Source organism: Balaenoptera borealis (genome assembly GCF_965194805.1).
Source record: "Balaenoptera borealis genome assembly, chromosome: 2".
In the NCBI taxonomy this organism is placed as follows: Eukaryota; Metazoa; Chordata; class Mammalia; order Artiodactyla; family Balaenopteridae; genus Balaenoptera; species Balaenoptera borealis.
The window spans coordinates 102,605,330-102,631,535 of record NC_138867.1 but is presented as its reverse complement, the minus strand read 5'-3'; the positions used below and the strand labels follow the sequence as shown (position 1 = coordinate 102,631,535).

The 26,206-nt window shown below is 37.3% G+C and overlaps 1 protein-coding gene across 1 annotated transcript in view; it reads right to left on the bottom strand.

Moving 5' to 3' along the window:
* Window positions 1–7: 7 nt before the first annotated feature.
* Window positions 8–26,206, bottom strand: part of ZNF474 (zinc finger protein 474) — a 225,894-nt gene continuing 199,695 nt past the window's right edge. Inside the window, exon 4 of the mRNA XM_082380387.1 lies at window positions 8–8,292. Within this exon, the coding sequence (XP_082236513.1) occupies window positions 8,165–8,292 (128 nt within the window). The 3' untranslated portion in view covers window positions 8–8,164. The remainder of the gene's footprint in view (window positions 8,293–26,206) is intronic.

The window sequence follows — 26,206 nt, the reverse complement described above, 5'->3', positions numbered from 1 at the left end:
CCAGCTAAGGGCAGATTCGGGCAGAAGATTAGAGGGCAGCACTCTCTCTCTCTCCCCCTTTCTCTTTCTCACACACAGACACACCCCCTTGCCCTGCTACAGGCGGTGTCTCCTGCATATCATCAGCTCCCACAAGGCAGCACCACTAGCGCATTCTTATTATTCTCAATTGTGCTAGAAGGCCCTAATTTGTGGGTGGTAATGGACCTCTTTCCTTTATCCTCTCAGCCCTTGGGGTGGTAGTGGCATTCCTGCTTTTGCTAATCTCAGGATTGCCTTATGGTGCTTACTCTGGTGTCTCAACTCTTCCAGCACCAGAGTAACTAGTGCCCTATTTTAATTTCCGTCTGTTTGAAGTACCTACAGTGGTTTCTGTTTCTTCTGACTTTACCCTGACTAGTTCACTTTGTTTACTCTTTAAGCTTATTCTTTAAAGACTCAGCTGAGGGGTTACTTAGGAAGTAACTCCTAAGGAAGCATTCAAACCTACACCTGACTTCGAGTTTAGATTATTTCCTGCCCCTTCCTTCTCTGCAAAGTTCCTGAGCAAATTACATTCAGTGTCCACAGCATAACTTAATATTATTATCTGCTCACACATCTGCCTCCCCCATGATAAGATCCTTTGTCTTGTTCACCATAATCCACAGTGCTCAGCAGGGTTTGGCATATGGAAGGCACTCAAAAATTTGTTGAATGAATGAAAAAGCTCACTGAATGAAGCAAGAGAACCAAACAAAGATTTTTTATAAGAAGTTAACTTCAGCTTAGCCACAAAAGGTATCCAAAATTTTCCACACCAGTACTATAGAAAAGTCTTACCACAAAACAAACCATACTTTTATATTTTAAAATAAATATAGGACATACTGCATTTGGGGGAATGACGTGTATCATAAAATCAAAGTCATAACTCCAAAAAATTTAGGGTTCATAGTTCCAAAAAGTTCAGACAGGGAGTTGGGGAAAGTAAGAAAAAGACGGACATCTGACAACATGAACACTCCAAACAAGACTGACCAAGGGTCAGGGAGGGCAACAAAGCAGGCAGGAACCCAAGGGGAAAAAACCCCACTACTAATACAGATGACAGGTTCTTCTGAGATTGATTTTATGTTCAAACTGATTTCATGTTCAAACTCTAGCCTTACCCGAATGTCTTATATGTACCTCTTTTTACTACTATTCTCCTCTGTGTTTCCTTTCACTAGAGAGAGCCATTGAAGGCTACTATTTAAAAAATTATTGAATAGAAGGGAACTTCCTCAACTAAATAGAGAATATTTACAAAACCTTATAGCTAGTACCATAATTAAGGGTGAGAACTCAAGGCCTTCCCAGTAAGATCAAGAACAAGGAAAGGATGTCCCCTCTCACTGCTCGTTTTCAACATTGTACCGGAAGTCCTAGATAATGCGATTAGACAAAAGGAAATAAAAGGTTACACATATTGAGAAAGAAGAAATAAAACTCTCTTTGTTTGTAGAGGACATGATTGTCTATTTAGAAAATCTGAAAAATTGACAAAAATCTCCTGGAACTAGTAAGTGATTACAGCAAGGTTGCCAGGATACAACGTTAATATACAAAAATCAATTGCTTTCCTATATACCAGCAATTAACAAGTGGAGTTTGATACTAAAAGCACATGATTTACATTAATACTCCAAAAAATGAAATGCTTAGATATAAACCTAACAAAATATGTACAATATCTATGTGAGGAAAATTACAAAACTCTGATGAATTAAACTGTGGAAGAACTAGATAAATGGAGAGCAATTTCATTTTCATGGCTAGGAAGACTCAATATTGCCAAGATAGCAGTTCTTCCCAACTTGATCTATACATTCAATGCAGTCCCAAAGTCCCAACAAGTTATTTCATGGATACTAACAAACTGATTCTAAAATTTATATGGAAAGGCAAAAGACCCAGAATAGCCAATACAATATTGAAAAGAACAGCAAAATTGGAGGACTACCTAATACGTACTATAAAGCTATAGTAATAAGACAGAGGAGTATTGGTGAAAAAATAAACAGATCAATGGAACAGAATAGGGAGCCCAGAAGCAGGCTCATCTAAACATACTCATCTGATATTTGACAAAGGAGCAAAGGCAATACAATGGAGCAAACACAGTCTTTTCAACAGATGGTGCCGGAACAGCCACATGCAAAAAAAAGCAATCTTGATATAGACCGTACACACTTCATAAAAATTAATGCAAAATTGATCATAGATCTAAATGTAAAATGCAAAACTATAAAACCCCTAGATGATAGCATAGGGGAAACCTAGATGACCTTGAGTATGGTGATGACTTTTTAGATAACACCAAAGGCACAATGGTGAAAGAAATAATTGATAAACTGGACTTCATTAAAATCAAAAATTTCTCCTCTGTGAAAGACAATGTCAAAAGAATGAGAAGACAAGCCACAGACTGTGAGAAAATAGTTGTGAAAGGCACATATGATAGAAGACTGTCATCCAAAATATACAAAGAACTCTTAAAACTCAAAAAAAAGTGAACAACCGATTAAAAAAATGAACCAAAGATCTTAACAGACACCTCACCAAATCAGAAATACAAATGGCAAATAAGCATAGGAAAAGATGTGCCATATCATATGTTATCAGAGAAACTGATATTAAAACGATAAGATACCACCACACATCTATTAGAATGACCAAAATCCAGAACACTGACAACACCAAATGCTGACAAAAATGTGGAACAGAAGGAACTTTCATTCACTGCCACTGGGAATGTAAAATGGTACAGCCATATTGGAAGACAGTTTGGCAGTTTCTTACAGAAGTAAACATACACTTAGCATGCAATCCAGAAATTGTGCTCCTTGGTATTTACCAAAAGGAGCTGAAAACTTACGCCCACATGAAAATCTGCACACACATGTTTACAGCAGCTTTATTCATAACTGCCCAAACTTGGACGCAATGAAGATGACCTTCAGTAGGTGAATGGATAAATAAGCTGGAGTATATCCAGATAATGGAGTATAATTCAGCGCTAAAAAGAAATGAGCTATAAAACCATCAAAAGATATGAGAACCTTAAACTCATATTACTAAATGAAAGAAGTCAATCTGAAAAGGCTACATACTGTAGTGATTCCAACTACGTGACATTCTGGGAAAGGCAAAACTAGAGAAAGAGTAAAATGGGATCAGTGGTTGCCAGGGGTTTGGAGGAGGAGGGAGAGGGATGAATAGGCATAACACAGATGATTTACAGGGCAGTGAAAATACTCTGTACAATACTATAATGTTGGATATGTGTCATTATACATTTGTCCAAAACCATAAACTATACAACACCAAGAGTGAACCCTAAAGTAAACTATGGGCTTTGAGTGAAAATGATGTGCAAATGTAGACTCATCAGCTGTAACAAATGTACCACTTTGCCGGGGGATCTTGATAATGGGGGAGGCTGTGCACATGTGGGGACAGGAGGTCTACAGGAAATCTCTGTACTTCCTCTCAATTTTGCTGTGGACCTAAAACTTCCTAATAAAATAAGGTCCTTAAAAAATACTGATTATCTAGCACGATCCTATCAGTGTGCAAATTAAGGAAATTAAATCTAGGAGGGACAAGTGACTTGCTTAAGGCTGCATAGTTTTCCAACTGCAGAGTTGAGAAGAGGACACAGGTCTCCTCAGTTGTTCTGCCTGTGACACTTTTCAAATTTGTTAAAAAATAAAAAATATAAGTAAATAATAGTACTAAAAATAAATGAAATGAAATTAGTGAAAAAATACTTATTTTTTTTGACGTGAAGGCAACTTGACCTCGGGTGGGCCACTGCCCACGCATTCATACCGAAGCACCCAGTCCAAATGACTTCACTAGTGAGACATGCATAAACACAGGGTGCCACACTTTTTCTACAAGCAGGCAAAGGTCATGGTGGTACAAATGATACATCTGTCTTAAATACAATATTTTAAGACTATGCACCAAAAGTCCGTACACCAGAAACTAACACAACATTGTAAATCAACAATACTTCAATGAAAAAAAATGAGTCTCACAACTACGTCAAATAACTGAACAATAAGCAGCTGAACATAGACGCTTATTTTTTCAGAGGAATTATATGTGGTGGCTTGTTTTAAGATATTTTTCAGCTTTGAACCATTTAAAATCAACCAAGAGATGCTTTATGAGTCCTCACCAGTTTCTAGCACTGTGCTAGGTGCTAGGGCAAATAGGGATTATGTTTTCTTTCTTCCTTTTTCCCTTTGTATTTAAGTCATGTTGGGTCCACAGTTTAAACACTCAGGTTTACTTCTAGTTCTACATTCATTTCCCCTTTTCCTGGACCTAACTGTTTCAGATGAGGTATGGCGAAGTGAGCAAAACTCAACCATCAGGGCCCTGGTCAATCTCAGCCACCTTACACAGGGTTTCCCAGAGAAGGAACTCTGTCACTTCAGACCAAGACCCTCCTGGGAAGCAACGCCAACTTGTAGAACAAGAGTTCAACTCCTTGAACTCTCGGCATTAAGTGCAACAAAGTCAGTGAGACAACAGAAGCCACGGTACCTGGAAACTCAATGTTTTATACATAGATTCTTTCCCTCTTGACCATATGTTTCGTCTGTGACTCAAAACCTTATCAAACTTTTCAAACTCCATCCTCCAAGGGGAAGCTAGCTGGAGCACATGTTGCTACATTATTCAATTCATTTGCATGTGTTTGTTATCATTATATCATTATTGGGCGGGATGGGCATTGCCAAGGCCTCTGAGTGGTTCATGCTCAGTTCAGCCTCAGTTTGCCCTCTGTTTCATTTGTCAAACTCCAGTTGAGTTCTTGGCTTGTTCCACTCTTGTTATCTAGTGAAATGTAGACATTCTCCACTTTCCTCCTCCTCCATTTAATCTGATCCTGCGTTTGCTAACCAGTACACATTCCTATGAGTGCTCTGACTTCAAACATTCCATTTCTACTGATAAGCCTTAAAATTTCTCTGTTCTAATCCACTATAGTTCTCTTCAAGTCAATACTGTAGTTTTCCTGCACATCTTTGAGCTTAGCAGAGGACAAACCTGGCTCTCCACCATTATTCTTTCCATTTGCTCCACTCCTGGGTTCAAAAAACACCCAGATTCCTGAATTTCCAACACACCCCCGGTGGTGATTTATACTGGTGATCTTTGTACCTCAGTGGGCAACGACCTTTGTATTCATCTCACACTCCTGACAGATCTCTATTATCCAATGATCACAGGCATTTAAGTGATAGAGGCTCAGAATCTTCATCTGTAAAATAGGAACATTTGACCTCTGAGTGTTGTTTAAAAATTTTTTTTATTGAAGTATAGTTGATTTAGAATGTTAATTTCAGGTGTACAGCAAAGTGATTCAGTTCTATATACCTATATCTGAATATATATATTCTTTTTCAGATTCTTTTCCATTATAGGTTATTACAAAATTTTGAATATAGTTCCCTGCACTGTATAGTAGGTCCTTGTTGTTTATCTATTTTATATATAGTAGTGTGTACATGTTAATCCCAAACTCCTAATTTATCCCTCCCCCTTTCCCGCTTTGGTAACTGTAAATTTGTTTAGTAACTCGAAATCTGTGAGTCTATTTCTGGTTTATAAGTTCATTTCTATCTTTTTTTTTAATATTCCACATATAAGTGATATCACATGATATTTTTCTTTCTGTGCCTGACTTACTTCACTTAGTACGGTATTCTCTAGGTCCATCCATGTTGCTGCAAATGGCATTATTTCATTCCTTTTATGGCTGAGAAATATTCCATTGTATATATGAATATATACCACATCTTCTTTATCCATTCATCTATTCATGGACATTTAGGTTGCTTACATGTGTTGGCTATTGTAATCAGTGCTGCTATGAACACTGGGGTGCATGTCTCTTTTCACATTAGAGTTTTCTCCAGATACATGCCCAGGAGTGGGATTGCTGGATCATAAGGTAACCCTGAGGGTTTTATGGAGATTAAATGAGTTCATGTAGGCAAAGTCCTTAGAATAGCGCTCAATAGATGTTAGTTGTTACTGCTTTTATTATTATTTTCACTACAAATCTACTACAATATCCCCAATGATAATCAAAAATTACTCAATGTACCAAGGTCAGTGACAATTAGGAAATCAGGACTCTGCAGCTGGAATTTAAAACATTCACACGTTTTCTTCCATTTTTAGTTGTTCCCAAACTGCATCCATAGTCTAGCAGTAGAAAATTACAAGGGTCACTCTTTCAAAATCATTACTGGCCAGTTTTATGGATGATTAAAAGCTGATTGTGCTGACACAGGTCTGAGGAAGCATGAAAGATCTTCCCCCCCCCCTTTTCTGTGTCCGGTCTGTCATTAGAAACTGATTATGTGGAAGCAGAAGATCAAATGATACTGATGGAAAAGCTGATGTGGAAAACCCAGGGGACAGCATGGGCAAACATGCTGAAAAAGATCATGCTGAGGACCTTAAGGTCAGTGATACAGCTCTTCATCAAGGGATGAAAATAATTCTATTCAGGGAGGCCTGGTTATCCAACTTCCCACAGTTTCAAGGTTGCGTAGGGATAGAAAAGTCATCATAATATGAAAATTTTCATGAATTGGCTGTTTTAGCCCCTCTGCCCCCAACATCCCACCCTGCTTACAAGTAGCATCTCTCTGTATCCATTAAATCTACATCTGTGGAAATCAGTCCCACAATGACTGTGAGATGTTTCAAACCTTCCTTCAACGCAACACAAATACAATGCAAGTGGATTGGAAGCAAAATTGCAAAGCTTGCAAAAGATGCAGGATCCGTGAAGTCAGAAATAGTGATGTTGATTAACTGCTTAAAATACACATCAGGTCACTGGAAAAAGTTGGAGCAGTTAGTAATTTCAGAAATATATCAACAAGGATGATGGTGCAACAGATGTTTCACAAGAGAATGACTTGACTATTAAAAGAAAAAGACAAGGCTTTAGATAACTTGATGAAGCACAAGGACATTTGGGTTTTTTTTTGCAAAAACGACCATCATTATGTACTGCAAAGACGAACACAAAATAAAGGATGTCGCGTAATATGAATGTATAATTTTGTTGAAAGAATTAACGGCCAATTCATTCTAAAGATCTAACCTAAATCTCATTAAATATAGGCATAGATGCACTTATTTTCATAATTTCAATTTAACTTTTCAAGACAAATTCCAATGACATGAATTTTGTTTGTGTGTTTTACTGTTCACTATGAAAACATGTTCTAGTGTTTACTGACTTGACTTTTTAAGTGGGCTTTTATTCCTCTCCTGATTACGCTCAGATAATGAGGACCTCTGGTACACATAATCATACTTTTTTTCATGGAGAATACTTGGAGACGTTACAAAATAAAACTTAAGTGCTAAGTGAAAGCCATCCAAAAAATTTCTCTTCTCCATGTAGAGTTCCAGCTAATGAATGTCATGAAGCTAAAGAGACAGTACTGCTCTTTGAGCAGCTACCACATGCCAGGCACTTTACATGCCTAACTTCTAAAACTTACAACCACCCTGCAAAGTTGTTATAACCATCCTCATTTTAGAGACAGGAAAACTGAGACACGGGATAAGTACCAGTCATTAGTTCACAGAGCAGGTCATTGGTGGAGGAAGGATTGCAATCCACAGTGAATAAGATTCCTAATGTCCTGAGGAGACAGTATACAGGGGGCTGGATGCTGGAGTTGGTGGGAACCAGTAGTTTCCAGTTCAGTCGCTAATACAACCCTATTCATTACCAGTCTTCACAAGAAGGAAGCTGCGATGTAGTTGCTGGGGATTGGCTGTACATCCAGCCTGTCAGGAAGACGGAAGATCCAGAGTTCCAAAGCGGCTCCAGGAATTCTGTTCAACTGGTGCTGCTACAGAGAGCTGAAGCGCTTCCAGGCATTCTTACGTATTTGCTTGTTGTGGGACTACTCTTTTGAGGGGAAAAGCTGGCTGTGTTACTAAATATTTAGGTCTCAAGGAGCCAAAAGCAATTCTGACATCAAAATGTTAAAATCCCAAAAGAACTGTGGGAAAGTGGTTACAGGTGCTCCCTGGAACAATGTTTTCCCACTTCTGCATGAAACAGCCTGGCCACAAGTACAAATAATCAACCTTGACTGCATAAAAAGGTCCTTAAAATCCAGTAGGTTTTCCAAGATGTAGCATGTTCCATACACAGGAATCCTTGCAGTATAGATCCTCCTCTTGAGAAGCTGAAGGCATTATTATTTGTGGCTACAAATAACAGAAACAAATAATAGCAACGCATGCTAGAAACCTAGATCTTTATCTCTAAAACTACAGATTCACAGGCTGCTGAGCACTTGGCTTTTAAAGACATATTATGCTCTACTTTTTCCAATAAAAATTAGTATGACTTTCCGCTAACAGCTATCATAGTTCTCTCTTAAGATCTTATTAAATAAAGGTATTCACTAATTCATTAAGCTTTCTGGAGAAAGGCATAGTGAATCTGCAAAGTGTATTTGTTTTGTTCAAGATTTAAACATCCCATGTTGTTACTCACGGCAACAGAACATTCAACGTGAAAGCTATTCCAAAATTTAGATGTTCTGACATTATTTTGATAGTTCAAATCTAATGAGTTCCTAGAATCTAGACTTCAGAACATAATTTAGTAAATTATTCTGGGCTTAAATGATATATTTCTCTGGCTTAAAACCAAACAAAAGTGACAAATCACTGTTTTTAAAACCATTCTTATTTGAAAATAATTTTCATATCAACTACACGGAATAATTTCCTATCTAGACAATTGTATATTAAGAACTGTTTTTTAAAAACCCTTTAGAGAGTGTATTTAAAGGTTTCAGATAATTTTTAAAATATTAAGTTAGAAGAAAACCTTAAAAAGCCAAGAATCAGACTTAGTTTTAATAGATGTGATTTGTTACAAGGAAGACACAAATTCTTAGCTCTGGATTACCTTACTTCTTATTACATATATCTAGAAGTTTCTCTGAGTTCAAAAGTTCACAGCGACAACTTATAGGGGTCTTAGCTCTGAAGCAAGCCAGAAGGAAAGTGCTGCTTTTAATCAACACTCAGCTATAATCCTTATGCTGAAACATCTCTCCAATCGGTGTGATGTAGAGTGCTGTGAGTTCTTACACTGCCAAGACACTTCTAAAAAGTGTGGTTTCCACCGGGTAAATGCAGAAAGGTTACACAAATAACCTGCAGGTACACACATTCCATATTTCTAACTTTTGGAAAGTGTAGCCTTAGAGAAAAAAAAAAAAAACATTGTGCATACATCCTAGAGATAAAGGGAGGAAAATGGTTTATCATGTTAGACAGAGACCAGGAAAAATGTGCTTTTCTCCTGGAAGTCTGATAATGTCTTTATTTGAAGGTTGGAGTCCCCAAAGTGAGACTCTAAGCAGATGAGATGAAAGACGGCAAATGGAGGGGAATTAAAAAGGATTCCATTATGAAGATTAAAGATTCCCCCCAAGTCTCCCCTTATATATTAAAAAACATATTTTTTAAGCCTGAAATTTAAGCCTATTTTGGGGTATGGAAGGATTGGAGACAAATACTAAAGTGATGAATATATCTCTTCCTGAAAGATATAAGGCTGTTCCTTCCCTCCTTCTTCTTTCCTCCCTTCCTCCCTCTCTTTTTCCTTCCTGCCACCCATTTATTGAGCATCATGTGTCAGACACAGCCATTGAGCATTCAGCAGTGAACAAGCAAGACAGGCTCACTGCCCTAAGAAAACTCATTTTTTACAATATAGTTCCTTGTGTTATACAGTAGGACCTTGTTTTTTATCTATTCTATATATAGTAGTATGTATCTGTTAATCCCAAACTCCTAATTTATCCCTCTCCCACGTTCCCATCTGGTAACCATAAGTTTGTTTTCTATGTCTATGAGTCTGTTTCTGGTTTGTAAATAAGTTTATTTGTATCATATTTTAGATTCCACATATAAGTGATATCATATGGTATTTGTCTTTCTCTGACTTAACTTCACTTAGTATGATAACCTCTAGGTCCATCCATGTTGCTGCAAATGGCATTATTTCATTCTTTTTTATGGCTGAGTAATATTCCATTGTGTGTGTGTGTGTGTGTGTGTGTGTGTGTGTGTGTATATATATATATACACGCATATATATGTGTGTGTATATATATATATATATATATATATATATATATACACACACCACATCTTCTTAAAAGAAATGAGAAAACTCATTTTTAATGCAGCATCATACAATAGAACTTTCCGTGATAATGGGAATGTTCTATACCTGCACTGTCTGATATGGTAGCCATGAGCAACAAGTGACTATTGAGCACTTGTAAGGTGGCCAGTGCAACTGAGGAACTCAGTTTTAGATTTTATTTCATTTTAATGTTACATTGAAATTTAGAGACTTCCCTGGTGGCACAGCGAATAAGACTCCACACTCCCAGTGCAGGGGGCCCAGGTTCGACCCCTGGTCAGGGAACTAGATCCTACATGCATGCCGCAACTAAGAGTTCGCATGCCACAACTAAGGAGCCCATGTGCTGCAACTAAGGAGCTGGTGAGCCACAACTAAGGAGCTGGTGAGCTGCAACTAAGGAGCCCTCCTGCTACCACTAAGGAGCCAGTGCTCCACACTAAGGAGCCCGCCTGCCACAACTAAGACCCGGTGCAACCAAAAAAAAAAAATTTTTTTTTAAATAGCCACATGTGGCTAATGGCTACCATGTTGGACAGCACAGTTCCAATGGATTAATCAGACAATAAACAAGTAAATAAATAAGTATATAAAGTGTTTTCAGGTTTGGATAAGTGCAATAAAGAAAAACAGCAGGTTGAGGATGACTAGGGGGAGAAGGTTGGACTTTTTAAATTATGGTGGATAAAGAAAGGCCATTTTCTGTAAGACAAAAGGCAGCAAGGCACACATAATGTGGGGGAAGAGGATTCCAAGTAGAGGAAACTGCAAGTGCAAAAGGCCTGTGGTGAGAGGGAGTGCAGCAGAGAGAGCAGAAAGGTTGGTGTGGAAGAGAACAGGCATGAGCTTGAGGAGACCAAGTCTGAGAAGCAGGTGGAGGGGTGTGGTGCATGGCCTTATGGCCCATGGAAAGGAGTTCAGAGTTTACTCTGATGTGGAGGGAAGCCAGCGAACGGTTCCAACTGGAGAGTATCATGAGTTAATTTATATTTAATGAGAGCTGACGACCAGCTGGTTGGAGACCAGACTGCAGAAGTGGAAGAGTGGAAACAGCAGTCAGGAGGGAACCATGTAGTCAGGCCTGATGCTCCAGTGGCTTGGCTAGGACCACGCCAGCGCCAGACTCCAATATCGCAGGAGGGTGGAGCCAACAGGCCTTGGTGATGGATGATGGGTGGTGAGAGTATACGTGTGTGAGAGAAAGGAAAGGAAGAGATCAAGGAGGACGATTCCAAAGAGAGTTGTAGAGCTAATCCCAGCATCACCAGACTCTGGGGAGGGAGTGCCATTTGAACCCTTGAACAGTGTGAGAAAAAATGGTGCTCAAACTCCCAGGAGCAGTCAAACCATAAATGCCTTTATCAATATGTCAGGAAGCCTGTGTGTGTGTGTGTGTGTGTGTGTGTAAAATTTTAAGTAAAATGTGCCCAATTATTTCAGTCCGGTCATAAAGAACTTCTTTAACTTTAGGCATATAAACTGTGTAATCACATTTTAAAAAGGAAGCCAACTCTTGCAACATCTATTGTTGCCAAAATACATTTTGGCATAGTATTAAACACAATCTACATATATTTAAACATGCATAAATGCCACCCACCTTCAAAACCAGTTATTCTAAACCATAATCATATGCTATCTAGTAGGAGAGTTGGGGTACAGACCACTTAAATCTCTCATTACTGTGTTGTTTTCAAGTGTTTAACCCTGGAATTGACAACATATGTTCCCTGACATGTCCATTGGTGTGTTATGCACAGAAAAGCCCTAGAGGGGCCTCATAGATACAATGGTGTCACTGTATGTATGCATTTAACTTAAATTCAACTCTACAGTGAGAGGGAGGAAGAAAGGAAAGCAATTGACATAGCGTGAGAAATTCCACTCCCTATTCCCCTCTACGAATCTAGGCCTGATAATGAACATGAGACTCAAGACAGGAAATTAGCTGTTCCACCCATTGATTTGGTTCCCATTTATTTCATGCTGTGGGGATCTTACCATGTCGGTGCCCTTCTAGTGTTACTTTTTCCTATAATGTGGCCCTACATCATCTGATGTGCAAAGACAAAGCAGTGTCTCCAACGTTGGAGGAAAAACTGACAGCACTGGGCCTATGGGAAGGTGGATTTTAAGGGCAATTTAATGGGCATTCAAGGGTCATTTTGACTAGACATAATTTCTGCCTCATGCCGTGAGTTTATAACCTAATCGCCTTTTAGGATGGGGCTTCACTCTATACCATCATTGGCAGAGAGTTGCTTCAACTTTACTCAGAAGGAAAATCATGAAGGATCTTAATATGACTATCTCTCGGTTTGAAAGAACTTGAAAATCAAGCTTTCTCAAGATTATTTTTAGGGGAGGCCATCCTATATATGAAGGGCATTGACACAAACAAGAGAGAATATACAAATTTTGAGGGGTCTTACCTAATAAATTTATGGCCTATGAAACATGGTTTTAATGAGTTGAGTTTGTTGTGTGTTTATTTATATAACCTGTGGAGAAGTAACAGGAAAGTCCTTGCATGGAATTTGCTTACCTCTCTAGAAATGTCTATGGTATGAGGCTAAACTCTTGAACAAAGAATGTATGTACCCGCCTCACACACGAACTTTTATTCTACTAAAGATTTACATGATCTCAAAACCCAAACATTCCTTTGGAACATAAAACCAGAATTTATATCCTGGCACTTGCAAATTTGGGAGTGATGCCTAGAAAAACAAACACGTTTTCTTTAATTAGCCCTAAAGGAAAAGAAATACAACTGGAAATTAATATTGTTGGTTTTAAAATGCAATAGAAAACATGGTTCATAAACTCCAAAGGAAATCTGAATTTGTCCTATGCTTTACTCTGAAAAAAAAAAAAAAAGTATAAAAGGCCAGTTGATCTGCTTTAAAAGGGATGTTTCATTTACTGTTTTTGATTAGTTTGTGTTTTTGCTCATGTTTAAACTCCTACTAGGCTGATCATTGAAAATATCATATAACCCTAGTCACATAATGTTAACATGATTATTTCACTATATATCTGCTCCAAGACAATCAGCTCAGTCAGGGCAACTTTCCTTTCAATTGCCTTTGCTGAAAAGTTGCATAAACATCCAAGTCCAGTTAATTCTTTCCATGGGCTTTAAGCCTCATTGACATGCAGATGAGAGCCTGATCAAATGACAAGCCTGGGAGCCTAGTGCTATGAATGAGTTTACCCGTACAGAAATGATGGGGACTCCAGTCTACAGGCCCAGAGGAGGATGCAGCAAGAATTCTCTCTGCTCTCATCAGAGCCTCTCTGGAAGACCAGTGTCTCTTGTAAAGAATAGTAAACTACACACAATTCTCAGGACGTTCTTCCTTGAACATAACAAAACATGCAACAAGTAGAAGTGGGAAGGAAATTCTAGCCTGTACCTTAACGAAATGAAGTGGCCAGCTTTCTGTAATAGGAAGATTAACGTCAATCAAGGAAGCGCAAACGCAAATGTCTATTAGGCAGGGCAGGTCATGTACATGAGTCAGCTAGAAAGCCTGACTTCTAAACTCCACAGGGGCAGGGTCTGGCTGGGTCAATCTGGTTTCCAACTATATCCTAGCTTCCTGCCCCATAGCTGAGACACAGTACATGCTCAGTATATATGCATTCAATAAGTTAATAAATGTTGTCATCAAGTAGTTGTGTAATTTGGGCAAATCACTGTCTCTAGGGGAGCCCTTCTTTTCTTCGCTGCAAAATATGGTGGTTGGGTCATACCAGTGGTTTTCACACTGGCTCTGCCTCACCTCACCCCCATCTTGGGCCCTCTGTACTTTTCCTGCTTTAACTTCAGCAGCTGTCTTTCCCCCCCAGTTACCTTATAATTGTTATAACTATTTTAAGCTTCTGGTTGAAAAGTACACAAATCGTAACTGCACAGCTTAAAGAATTTTCACAAACTGAGTCCATCTCCCTCTTACCTCTTGTCAGTCACTGCCCGCCCCAACCCTAGCTAACCACTGTCCTGAATTCTAACACAACAGATTGGTTGGCCTTGCTGACTTTATATAAATGGAATCACAAAGTACGTACTCTTGTGTCTGGTTTCTTTTGCTCAACAAGGTGTTTGGAATATTCATCCATACTGTTGTGTATAACTGTTAATTCCTTCCAGCTCTAAAATTCTACTGATACTAACTACTAACCCCATACACAAGAAAAAAAATACTTTTGAAAACATCCAGGGCAATATAACGGATCACAGTAATAAACAGAACCATAAGCAGATAGAGCCTAGGCAATATCATCTTTGTCTATATGTGTGCTAAAGGATTTCCCATGTAGTTGGGGTTCTGTAGCCACAGGGGATGAGGAACTGGAAGCTGGTGATGATTCCAGAACTGTTCTAGATAAAGTTCCCAAGAGCCTACAGTTTTATTAACTGTTCAGTTAGAGCCATAGCATATCAACTATGGTTAACCATATACTTACTTGTAAAGCGAAGTGTAAAGTGAATAGCGTGTAACTCAATTGCATGAAGATAACAAAAGGAAATATTTGTTGAAAAATGGACTAATATCCCCTCTTCAAGGAACTCAGTGGTCCTTGTGGGCATTTGCCCACAATGATTTTTTTCTTGGCTTATAACTATGAGGACTAAAAAGCCCAATTTTTTTTTTTTTTTGCCCCCAGAATGAAACTTTTATTTATTTTTTATATACCTCTTTATTGGAGTGTAATTGCTTTACAATGTGTGTTAGTTTCTGCTGTGCAACAAAGTGAATCAGCTATATGATTACATATATCTCAGAAGCTAAGCAGGGTTGGGCCTGGTTAGTACTTGAATGAGAGCCTGATTCTTTTTACAAGGTTCGTAGTGGGCAAGAAAAAGCTATCTGGAGAGAGGGAGGAATAGGCAGACAGAGAGGATTTAAAGGGCAGTGAAACTACTCTGTATGATGCTGGAATGGTGGATACAGGCCATTATACATTTGTACAAACCCATAAACTGTAGGACACCAAGAGCAAACCCTAAGGTAAACTGTGGACTTTGGGTGATAATGATATGCAAATATACGGTAATCAATTTTAACAAATGCACAACTCTGGTGAGGGATGCTGATAATGGGGGAGGCTGTGCAGGTATGGGGGCAGGAAGTCTACAGGAAATCTTTGTATCTTCCTCTCAACTTTGCTGTGAATTAAAAATTGCTCTAAAAATAAAGTGTATTAAAAATATTGTGGAAAGTGGGAGAATTGACAAATTTCCAGGAACTTCCCATAAATCATACAATTTCTGAAATATTTATATTAATAATTTATACAGTTGTAGCATGAGGAAGGTTGAGAGTCTATTTTTATTAGACAGCTCTTCCCATGAACTTTTACAATAATAACATTTCAAACAAAACTGCTTCTAGCACTTCTCTTTTTATAAGATGAAAGTATAAATCTTTGTGATAGTTCCAGTGTCTCTGAAATCTCAAAAATTGTTTTACGTGTAAAAGATATCCTGGTAATTTATTTTATTTTATTTTTTCTGCATTTAGGTTCTGAATTTGGGAAGGCAAAATTCAAAAAGTTTTCAGAGAAAATGTAGGCACTTCATTGAGCTAGGATCATGGATGACTTTCAAACAATATTTGGTAACAAGGTAACAAGAAAACATTTAAAAATAATCAGAAATGATAAATAAAACTAAAAAGAAACTTAGTTCTTTCATAAGTGAGAAATTTTTGCCTTTTTTTCTTAGTAATCAAAGATATAATAAGGTCAAAATAAAGCACTTACTTAAGTTTTGCTATCTAGAAAAATAATGAAAAAGTAAATAATAATCTTTGATTTTGTATATAAGAGCGTTAATTAGTAAACCAAAGAAACAAGGCCATCAAATTGAGCAAACTTTTTAAGATTTTAACAATTCTCATACCTTGTTTTCTGACACAGATATTATAAACCAGGGCAAATAATATTTACTTTCCAAGTTCGGTTCTTCTTTAGAACAGAGGACTTAGGAGGTCTGTGAGGTCAAATCTTATCTCAAAATAATGGTATATGTTCTTTATACTAATATGCAATGCATTAATATCAAATCAATAAATATAAAAGCTATCTGAAATTTTTAAAAGGTTAAAAACTTTTTAAAACCTCCAAGAACCTTTTCTGTAGGGAGAAACTATTTTCTCATCCTCACATAGAACCATGAAGAAAGGTTTCTAATGTTTATGATCCCACAAAATATTGCAAATCAAAAAAAAATCACTATAATTCCATATTTACAAGTTGCCCTTCAGTAAGAGAAGTAGAAAGCTCAGTAATCAGAGAAGATAACTTAGCAAAAAATTGGATTTTAATCCTATTAATGAGAGCTCAATAGAAATTCCAATAATTTAAAAGAAGCTATTCAATCTATGGATGTTTTAAAAAAGACATCTTAATAAAAAACATAGTTTTAAAAAATCACTGGAAACTTTGTGAAGCCCTTTGAGATTTTTATGCAAGCAGTGGTGTAATCTTCTTTGATGACAGTGTAGAACTGGTTATACAAGGAACTCATTTTTCTGGAAGGGATTAGATAAAATCCAATAAGAGGAGCAGAGACAAAAAGGTAATATGTGACTTTCATAGACATTACCACATGTACCAACTTAATACATTTGGGAAAACATCATAAACAAACACCGAGCATCCAAGATTTTGAAGACTGCACTTTGCCAATCGTTCATAAGGCTTGTTGCTTCCCAAACAGCCATTAGATCAATCAGACATGCTGGCCTCCTAGAGGATATCAGTGGGTGAGATCACAGTACCTTGCTTTTTGGGAAACAAGAGGTCATCATTGCTATAAATCCTTCCTTTTGAGCAAGGGCATCATCTGGTCTTCTGGTATAAAGCCCACATACTGTATACAAACTCTTTTGGTTTGGGATAGGGTTAGCCAAATTTGCTAAGCAGCCAGCCTTCCCCAATGAGGTCAGTACAACCATCCCAGTTAGAGAGCTGGGTCCAAACACAGACGGAGATGTTACATGCTGCTGATTAGTACCCTTTGTTCAGGCCTGTCTAGGTCCTAATGACATTAGACACAAAACAAAAAAGCTGCTTACTGGCTATGCCAAGTACACAACCACTACAGACGAAATAATGTCTTTAATCAGTCCACATTCTTAATTTTCCTCTGGAATCAAAAAGCACATCTATTAATGGGGGAAAAGATGTAAAATGAGGAGAGAGGACACCACAAAACACAACTTAGGGCAAAAAAGCATGAAAAAGGATAACACTTTCATATCCAAGAGAACACAACAGTATATATGCTGAATCTATAGAAAAATGTTGGAGGTATAGCAGAGGTAAAATAAGATCTGGGTTACAGTAACTGATGCGCTAGACACATAGTTGTTTCTAAAAAACTCTTTAGGAGTAAAGAAAGTAAACAGCACTCAACACTATAAGCAAGAATACTGAATTTCTTAGTTATTACATTGTCTTTGGTGCTCTGGCATCAGTTAAGCCTCAAGAAATCCCTCAGCACCACCCCAATCTATTCTCCTTACTTCATTGTGAACACCCTGCTCTCATCTCCTCCTTTCTTTTCATCCCACCTTCTCATCTGGGACCCACCTTTTTGTCAGGCTTTGCCAGGAAGTAGTGTGACACTGGTTTGGAGACCTGTCTCATGACCCCATCATACACATTATGTGATCTCTGGCTTCGTTGCACACATAAGCACAAAAAAACTAAAATAACATGGTTTTTGCCCCCAAACCCTTGCAATTAAGGTTGGTCAACGATGAGTTCAATGATGAGCTCAGAGTCTGAGCTAAAACACAGAAAGATGACTTATAAGACTTTCCTAGTAATCGACAATGATTCAGGCAAAACTCTTTAATCATTGTAAACACTTTGTGAGGCATTATTCTTTGTGCACAAAAGAAATGCACAAATCTAAACTGGGATATCTATTTAGTGTGTGCTGAAATAAAATAATAATATTAAAAATTTTGTCATCCCAATTAAAAAAATATATTAGCTGAAACTAATTCTGGGAAACTGAATTAAGAAAAAAGAAGAAATTATCTCTATATTTGAAGGGGATTTACACAATTACCTCTCATATTTCTTTCCTCTAAAACATAAAAATCAGCAAACCTATTTATGTATTTGCAAGTCTTTTCAGGTGGGATGGACCTTTGAATTCAGGTATTGCCATGCTTAACTTATTCCAAATGTAGAAATGTGCCATGACCAAGAAAATGCAAATCTTGAAATAAATCTGTACAGAATAAACTTTTATTACAGTTGAATGAAACATTGAGATTCTCCCTGCCATTAGATCCTTTCCATAATTTCCTAACTTCAGAGCTTACTGAGTGTCTACCTAGTATGAGAAAATTGTCATATCCACATGGGGAGAAATATAAGACAGTGGCTCTTTCTAAAGAACATTCAGCTGATGGGGGAGCAAAGGGCTGTGGAAGTTCGGAGGTGATCTACAGGCTGGCCAGGAGGGGCCGTGACAGGTAGACAAACAGGACAGTCACAGGCAAGGCAGAGTTTCATCAGAAGTATTCCAGCTCAATGAAGCACCATAGGTTTAGGGAATAAACAGTACACTTAGTGGCTACAGTAGAATGCCTCATGGGAAGGTAGAGCAGAGGAGATTAGAGAAAGTGAGGTATGACAAGTCTGAAGAGACCCTGCCTGCCAGGTCCTTGACCTCTCAGAAACACAGTAGCACTAGGACGTTTTCTCTAAAGAGAGGAAATTACAGCAGGAAAAAAAAAAATTAAAGAAATACATAGTTCAAAATACAGTTATATGAGTTATTTTGCTTAAGACTATTCTCTTTCTTGTCAAGAAAGACCTCACATGCTACCATTACTTTTTCAAATTTGACTTATTTAAGGAAAAACCTTAGAACTTTTTAATACATTAGAACAGTGTTAGTAGGAAGAAAATCATATCTATATTCATTTTTTGGTTGTAAAGCGAATTGTTGGCGGTTTTAATACCTTTTTGATGTACTATCAGTGGTACTCACTAGAATCTCATGGGAAGCCTTAAAAAAAAAGTTGCTCTCAAGCTCAACCCTCAGAGATTCTGATTTAGCTGTTCTGGGACTGGAGCCGGAACATGAGTATTTTTAAAGACTCCTCAAGTAATTTTAAAGTCTGACCAGAGCTGAGAATTACTGTGCTAAATAAATATTTTGAGATGAGATGAATAAATAATTTGGGTTTTTAATGGAGGGAGCAACTGAGGCACACTCTACTCATAATTACTGGTGATGGACAATTCAGAGTGGTGGCTTAATATGACATTTTCATTATCAGAGAAAATCTGGTGACAGGAAAAGGCTAAGCCACTTTTTCATTGAAATAGTGAAAAACATCATGCTGGGTTATTATCTTAAATAAATCCATTAAATTTATATCATAAGGGAAAAGTTTTAGCTATAATTCTGGCTATGAACTGGAGTAAAGACTGAATCAAGTGGACATAATTTTTCTTTTCTGACAAAATTATACAGCAGTTCAGCCTAAACTAGAGCTATTATTTCAAAGAATACTCAAAAAAGTCATCAATTTTCCCAAGTGTTTCTCTTACCCTTTGATTCTAAAGTAATTCTCATATGAAACATCTACTTATGTCCTCATCCATTTTTGTTCTCTCATTTTAAATCGTTCGTTGGTCTCACTCTGCCGGATCCTCATCTATCAATGGATTTATATGTGATTCAGGCAGTTTTCCAACATCAGTTTTTTTGAATTAATGAATTCTTGCAATCAATTTGTTTTGTTATATGGATTGTCTGAGCACTATATTTTTCACATTGCATTTTTGGCATTAAATTGTTGTAAGCATCTTACAGTCAGTCCAAAACTGATTAATAAAAACATTAGCTTGATGAGGGTTTAGAAGGCTACTTTTATAACCAGTAATTTCATCAGTAACTTATTTTCCTCTTATGACAGCTTACCTTGTAACCAAACTGTGAGGACTTAGACAATGAAGACTCTTGTTATCACAACGCTTATTTAAGAACATCAGGTAATGAACAACAGTAGTTCTCTAGACCATAATGTTCCAGAAAGTGAAAGCCAGGTTTATAAATCTTTTTTCCCTTTAATGAACAAATATATCTTAACAAATGTGAAGGCATAAACTTTATAAACAGTTATTTCTATGTCCCACATTTCTTTAAGGAACGTATAAAATACTTGGAAAATTTAAAGTTTTCTATTTGTATACCAATTGTTAATATATTTTGAATGAAAGATATATGTCCCTCAGAATCTGAAATAATGGGGGAATCTCAGGAATTTGAGAAAAATATAAATAGAGTCAATATTTGTAGTATTTTTTACATTTGAAAATCACTTTTAATTTAAGAGGTAAAGACAAAATACATATAATTTGCTTTGCTCATAATATGCTTGGTTATGTTGAATAGTCAAAGGATGAGAAAAAGGGGAAATAGGAAGGGAAACATTTTTATTTTTAGTTTTTTAATCAAAATGGCACCAGAGGAAAAATCAGGATGAATGTTTTCCAAATTCAAACTCTTCCTCCCACAAAGAACTTCACAGTTCTATTTTAGATGAAAAAGCATTAGGTATTTCTTTTCACAATATTCTACAGATATGATACAAACAGAACTGTCTGAATATAGAGCTCATCATTCCATGGTGTCACACTGAATGTGTTACTTTACTTAAAAACGTAAAGCGTTTCTAGAAATTGATAACTTAATTGATAACTAGAAATTGATAATCAGAAGGGAGACAAAGGAAAATCAATATTTATTTTTTTTTCAAATTGAGGATATCTACACATATGTGAAAGTACCAAGGACTTTCAAGTTACCTGGAGAAACAACATATCCTTATATGGCTAGGCTTATGATTTTAGCATGCTCTACACATGTGCGCACATGTGCACACTCACACAAACACACACTATTGTTATCTTTGCAGTCTGTCCTCAAGCACAGAAGCCTGTCAAGAGACAAAAAAAAAAAAAAAATCATTCCCTAAAGCACTCCTACAACCAAAGAAAGCAGAGCTGGTAAGCAGATGTTCTTTGCGGTAAAGATGCTATGATGACCACTTTATCCCAGCAAGCTTTGAAAAGCATTTCTCACACAGACCTTCCAGAAAGCTGTAATATATTACGGATGACAAAGAATTCATAGTCTATCTTTTCAAATAATCTGTGAGTAAAATGAAGAAAGTTAAACAACTTTGGCTTCCTGTAGGTCCTACTGAAGTATATGTCTTTTGCTCCAGCTGCATTAAAACATTGAGTTATCTCTAATCTAATGATAAAAATTACCTCACTCACATCTGGGAATCATTCCTGCAAAGCTTACCTCAAACTGTGTTCTAATTATTTGGTAATATTGTTAATGTGATTTAAAAAAAAAACCTACACAATCCATCGGCAACTGCTTTCATTGTATCCATAATTATATCCATATCATTAGTGCCTCTCAACAATCCCACAGTTCATATATATCTCAGTAATCAATATTATTACTTTCTTTGTGGCTACTAAAAGGTTTTAGAATTGACTTCTCAGCTTTATGCTACTATGGACTGGACATGTCAAAACCAGATCAAATAGATCATTTCAACTCTACCTTCATTTACCCAAATCCCAGGAAGCTATCAGATAAGCAGATAAGAATGTGAAAGTCCTATTATTCAGTGGCTAGCAGGAAGATGTGTATTTAAGTGTCTACTAATTCAGCTGTCTCTGAGATTATCTCTAATAATTTTAGAGTTCTAAAACTCTGTTAGTCCATGAATCTATGCTTTGCAGAAGACAGAAGTTGAGTTCATTGGTCAAACTGCCTCCTACTTGAATGAACAGAAAAGAGGAAGTTTTATTTTGACTCTGGAAAAATCATCAGCTATTTGAGACAAACTCTATCCCCTCATCTTTAACACTGGAATCCTACTTTTAGCCTCTTCTAGTGATGTTAAGGAGCTTAGAAAATATAAAGCCGCATAGAGCAAATCATGGGATAAATGAAATACATTTTTAAGTTTTAAAAAAGTCTTTGAGAGGATGAATTCTAAAGAACTACAAAAATGCTACCAAACCATACATTGTAAGCCATTCTATTGGATGTCCAAAAGTCACAGGAACATGATTTTCTTAAATCTCTAACACTTCCAGAAAGAGCTGTAGCTGCAGCTATGGGCTGCAGTGGACCATCTCAAGGAAGGAAATCATTAGAAGGCGTGCTTTCCCGGAGGGCAGGTCTAGATCATATTCATCTTTGTATCCCCATATCACCTATCATGATGTTTTGCATGCAATGGAAACTTAATATGTCCACTGATTGAATATATTCCTAAAATGTTCTCCTATCAGACAGAATTTCAGAGAATGGCAGCCCTCTACTCTATTCCCTCTTCCTTTGCTCCCTGTCACCTCCACTCATCCTATGAACTTTACTATAGTTATAAAACTATACCAAAACCCCTGGCTCCAGACATCGAGCAATGTTATAACCCACGAGGGATAAGATATGGTCATGTTATACCACAAATGGAGGACGGGAATAACACCGGACAGAGAGCATCAGAGAAGGGTCTCAGGCAAGGATGTATCACCTATATCTCCAACATACTGTGTAAGACTGGGTGAGTCAACTCCTCTCCAAGCCACAGGAAAAAAAAAAGGAATAGGATAGTTCACTTTGGTTCTTCTACTTCTGTAACTAATCTATGATAAACAGTGCCCAATCCACAGACCTAGGGCTGCCTTGGACTCTTCAGGACTTTACATATATCTCATGAAGCAGGTATGAAAAAAAGAAAAAAAAAAACAGTAATCTTATTAATTATATCGATCCTATGTTTAAAAGTAAGAAACATTAGGTTCTTTGAAAGAACTAAATGGCATTATAATTAAGAAACACGAGGGCACTCTAATCAACCTACAACAAATTTGATATTAACATTTTTTGAAAGATAAATTGTCACAGTACTTTTGTTGACAGTACTAGTGAATTCTGGCATCTGCCCATGGCCAGGTTGGTTATTCTTGTCATATAAAATTTCAAGTGGTGCTCAGTATACAGCCTGAAGGGGCTGCATTCTTCACCTTGCCTGGCACACATGTCCATAATTCTTCAAGACAAAGACACATTTGGTGGAATGTGTGTCTTTACTATTTGCTAAGCTGACAGCATTTTATCCCATTCATTTCTGGGCCTTATAACTAAGCCAAGGATGTTGTGTCCCATCTTTATGATGAAATGCAAATTTCCTATTAAAGGCAACTACTTCAATTCAAAAGATTGAGGGTAATGGTACTTAAAAACATTTGCAATTGGTTAAATTTAGGGAGCTGAAAAAGTATAAAGAAAAATTTTGAAAATATAGAATACAAATTTTTAACTCAAAAGATAAATTATTTGCTTTATATTCCAAACTTCAGTTGTTACTTCTCAAACTACAAAACAAGCATTCCAAGAAATGCTGTACTTGTTCTTCCGTACCTTCCAGTGAAACACATTTTCAGTGGTTGCTTGTACAAGAAATGTTGGTATTTTCCAATTGTTTTCTGACTTCATGCATCATCTGGACTTTCTTTCCTCATTTCCTTACAGCCCAAAGCTTTCTCTTATCTGAAGCCATTGTTGCTTGACATGAAAAATGGACTCTAGTACAACTAATTCCATCAAATGAGGGAAAAACCTAAATCTCAATTATGAAGCAATTAATTATAAAATCATTAGGTAGAATTATTATACTTTAAGCTGTACTTCTTCATTAAAAATTCTCTCAATTTATTTTAATCTATATTTGTGATCTGTAATATCCTCACTCTACCTTTACACAGCAAGTGTCTCTAAATAATTGACTCATTTAGTCAACAATTACTCATGGATTGCAAATTATATGCCAGGCATTGATCTATGCTCTGCAGTTATGGTACTGAATAAAACCCAAATTTCCTGCACTCACGTAGCTTATTTTTTCTTATTTTTTTTTCTGATTTTTAAAAAGCAATTTAAAATTTTCTGCCTTAAGGGTAATGTAGCTTACATTTTGATACAGGAGAAGGACAACAAACAATACATAACTTCAGCTGAGACTGGTCCTAGGAAGATAAATAGAGCAGGTGAGGCTGACAGTCACAGGGCTGTGCTATTTTTCTGGTAGGATGACACTTGGGTCAAGGTGTCTGAAAAAACAAGAGAAAGAAACCCATCCTGGCCTTAGACGTTAGCCACATTATCCACTGTAGCTTGGTCAACACCAGAGCTGATATTTTCATCCCTCTCTAACTATGGTTTCTCATCTGAAGAACCACAGAGCAGTGGTTCTCAGTCTGGGGTGATTTTGCCCCTAGAGGACATTGGGCAATGTCTGGACATTTCTAACTGTCACATGCAGGAGGGGGTTGCTACCCACATGCAGTCGGTAGAGGCCAGAGATGCTGTCAAATATCCTTCAATTCACAGGCACAGCCCACACAGCAATAAATGATCCGGCCTCAAATATCAGTAGAACCAAGGATGAGAAGCCCTGCCATAGAGGATGGGGCATGCTTGGCCTCTCCCAAACACTCAATACCTACCAAAGAGAAAACAAAAAAACCACATATCATTTTTAAAGAATATCTATGCAGAGCTTACTTACAGAACACTTTCAGTGACTCATTAAAGGAAGATATGATTACTAATATTTTATTTCAGTTTACATAACTGCTTACATATAAAAGTCATCTGTTCCTTCAAATATCCTGTAATTAAAACTTGCACTAATTTCAACAGTCTCCAGTGAAAATTACTGAATTAGAAAAAAAAGTGTGCCTAATGTAATGATATGTCGCTGCTTGAGTGAAAGGTTTCAGACAGTACTGATTGCCAGGAGGACAGTGAGACGAAGAGGAAACATGAGAAAACTACTTGACTGGCAAGAGTTAAACTCCATAAGTGAATATTTAGCTATCCACATCTAAGAGGCGAGCAGAAAATAATACTTGGTTGATTTAGTTTGACAGCTAAGTACCTAAGTAGGTTTCAACATGAAAATGTTCAGTTTTTATTGTGTCATTGGAAAACTGGTTGGTATGAAGGACGTGAACATATTTGTTAAAACTACTCTAAGACGCCATCTGCCACGGGATCCTTTCCAATGCAAGTGTAATCACGAGTTTAGGAAGAAAGGAAGAAAAAGACATTCTATTTTGTCCTTACTTAAGGCAAATACAGAGATAGAGTTTCACATATCAATTGCAAAAATCCCCTATACATCTCTAAGATAGGAACAATATATCTTAAACATTCTGCCACTGGAAAAAGAGCACTGCCTGCTTATCACGCTGTCACCATGAAAACAAGTGACAGATGCAGAAGCTAACATTGTGGAATGCATTATACACACTGCTGAGTGAAGAAGACAGTTGGGGGGACACAGGCTGTATTAAGGGCATGGGTTCAGGGCCAGGGTTGAGTCCTTTCACCACCAATGACCTGAAGAATAACCACGGCAAGTTCCTTAGCCTCTCTATAAGCTCCATTTTCTTCATCTGTAAATTGGGGATAATGGTCATCAAAGTGCCCCCCTAGAACTGCCATGAGAATTAAGTGAGACAATGACTGGGGTACTTGCACTTTACTGGGCACTCCATAAGGATTCAATCATGACTGACAGCATTATTGATACAACTAGCTGCATCTGGACTGAAATGATCCTGCCTTTTCTTTAGCACCCAAATCCATATCCAGTGATCTGAATCATGTGAGAAATGCCAGCTCTTTGCTTGCCAGAGGCCACTGGATGCTTGCAGTTGCCACTCCCATAGACATTACCTGAGGACCTGAGCAATGGGAGCGGTGACTCCCACTGGGGGGACACAGAGCGGTGTTGATTCCATTCTTCCGTTCTCCAAACCACCCGGCTCAGTCTTCTCTACCCTCAGACTGAGTACTTGGAAAATAAG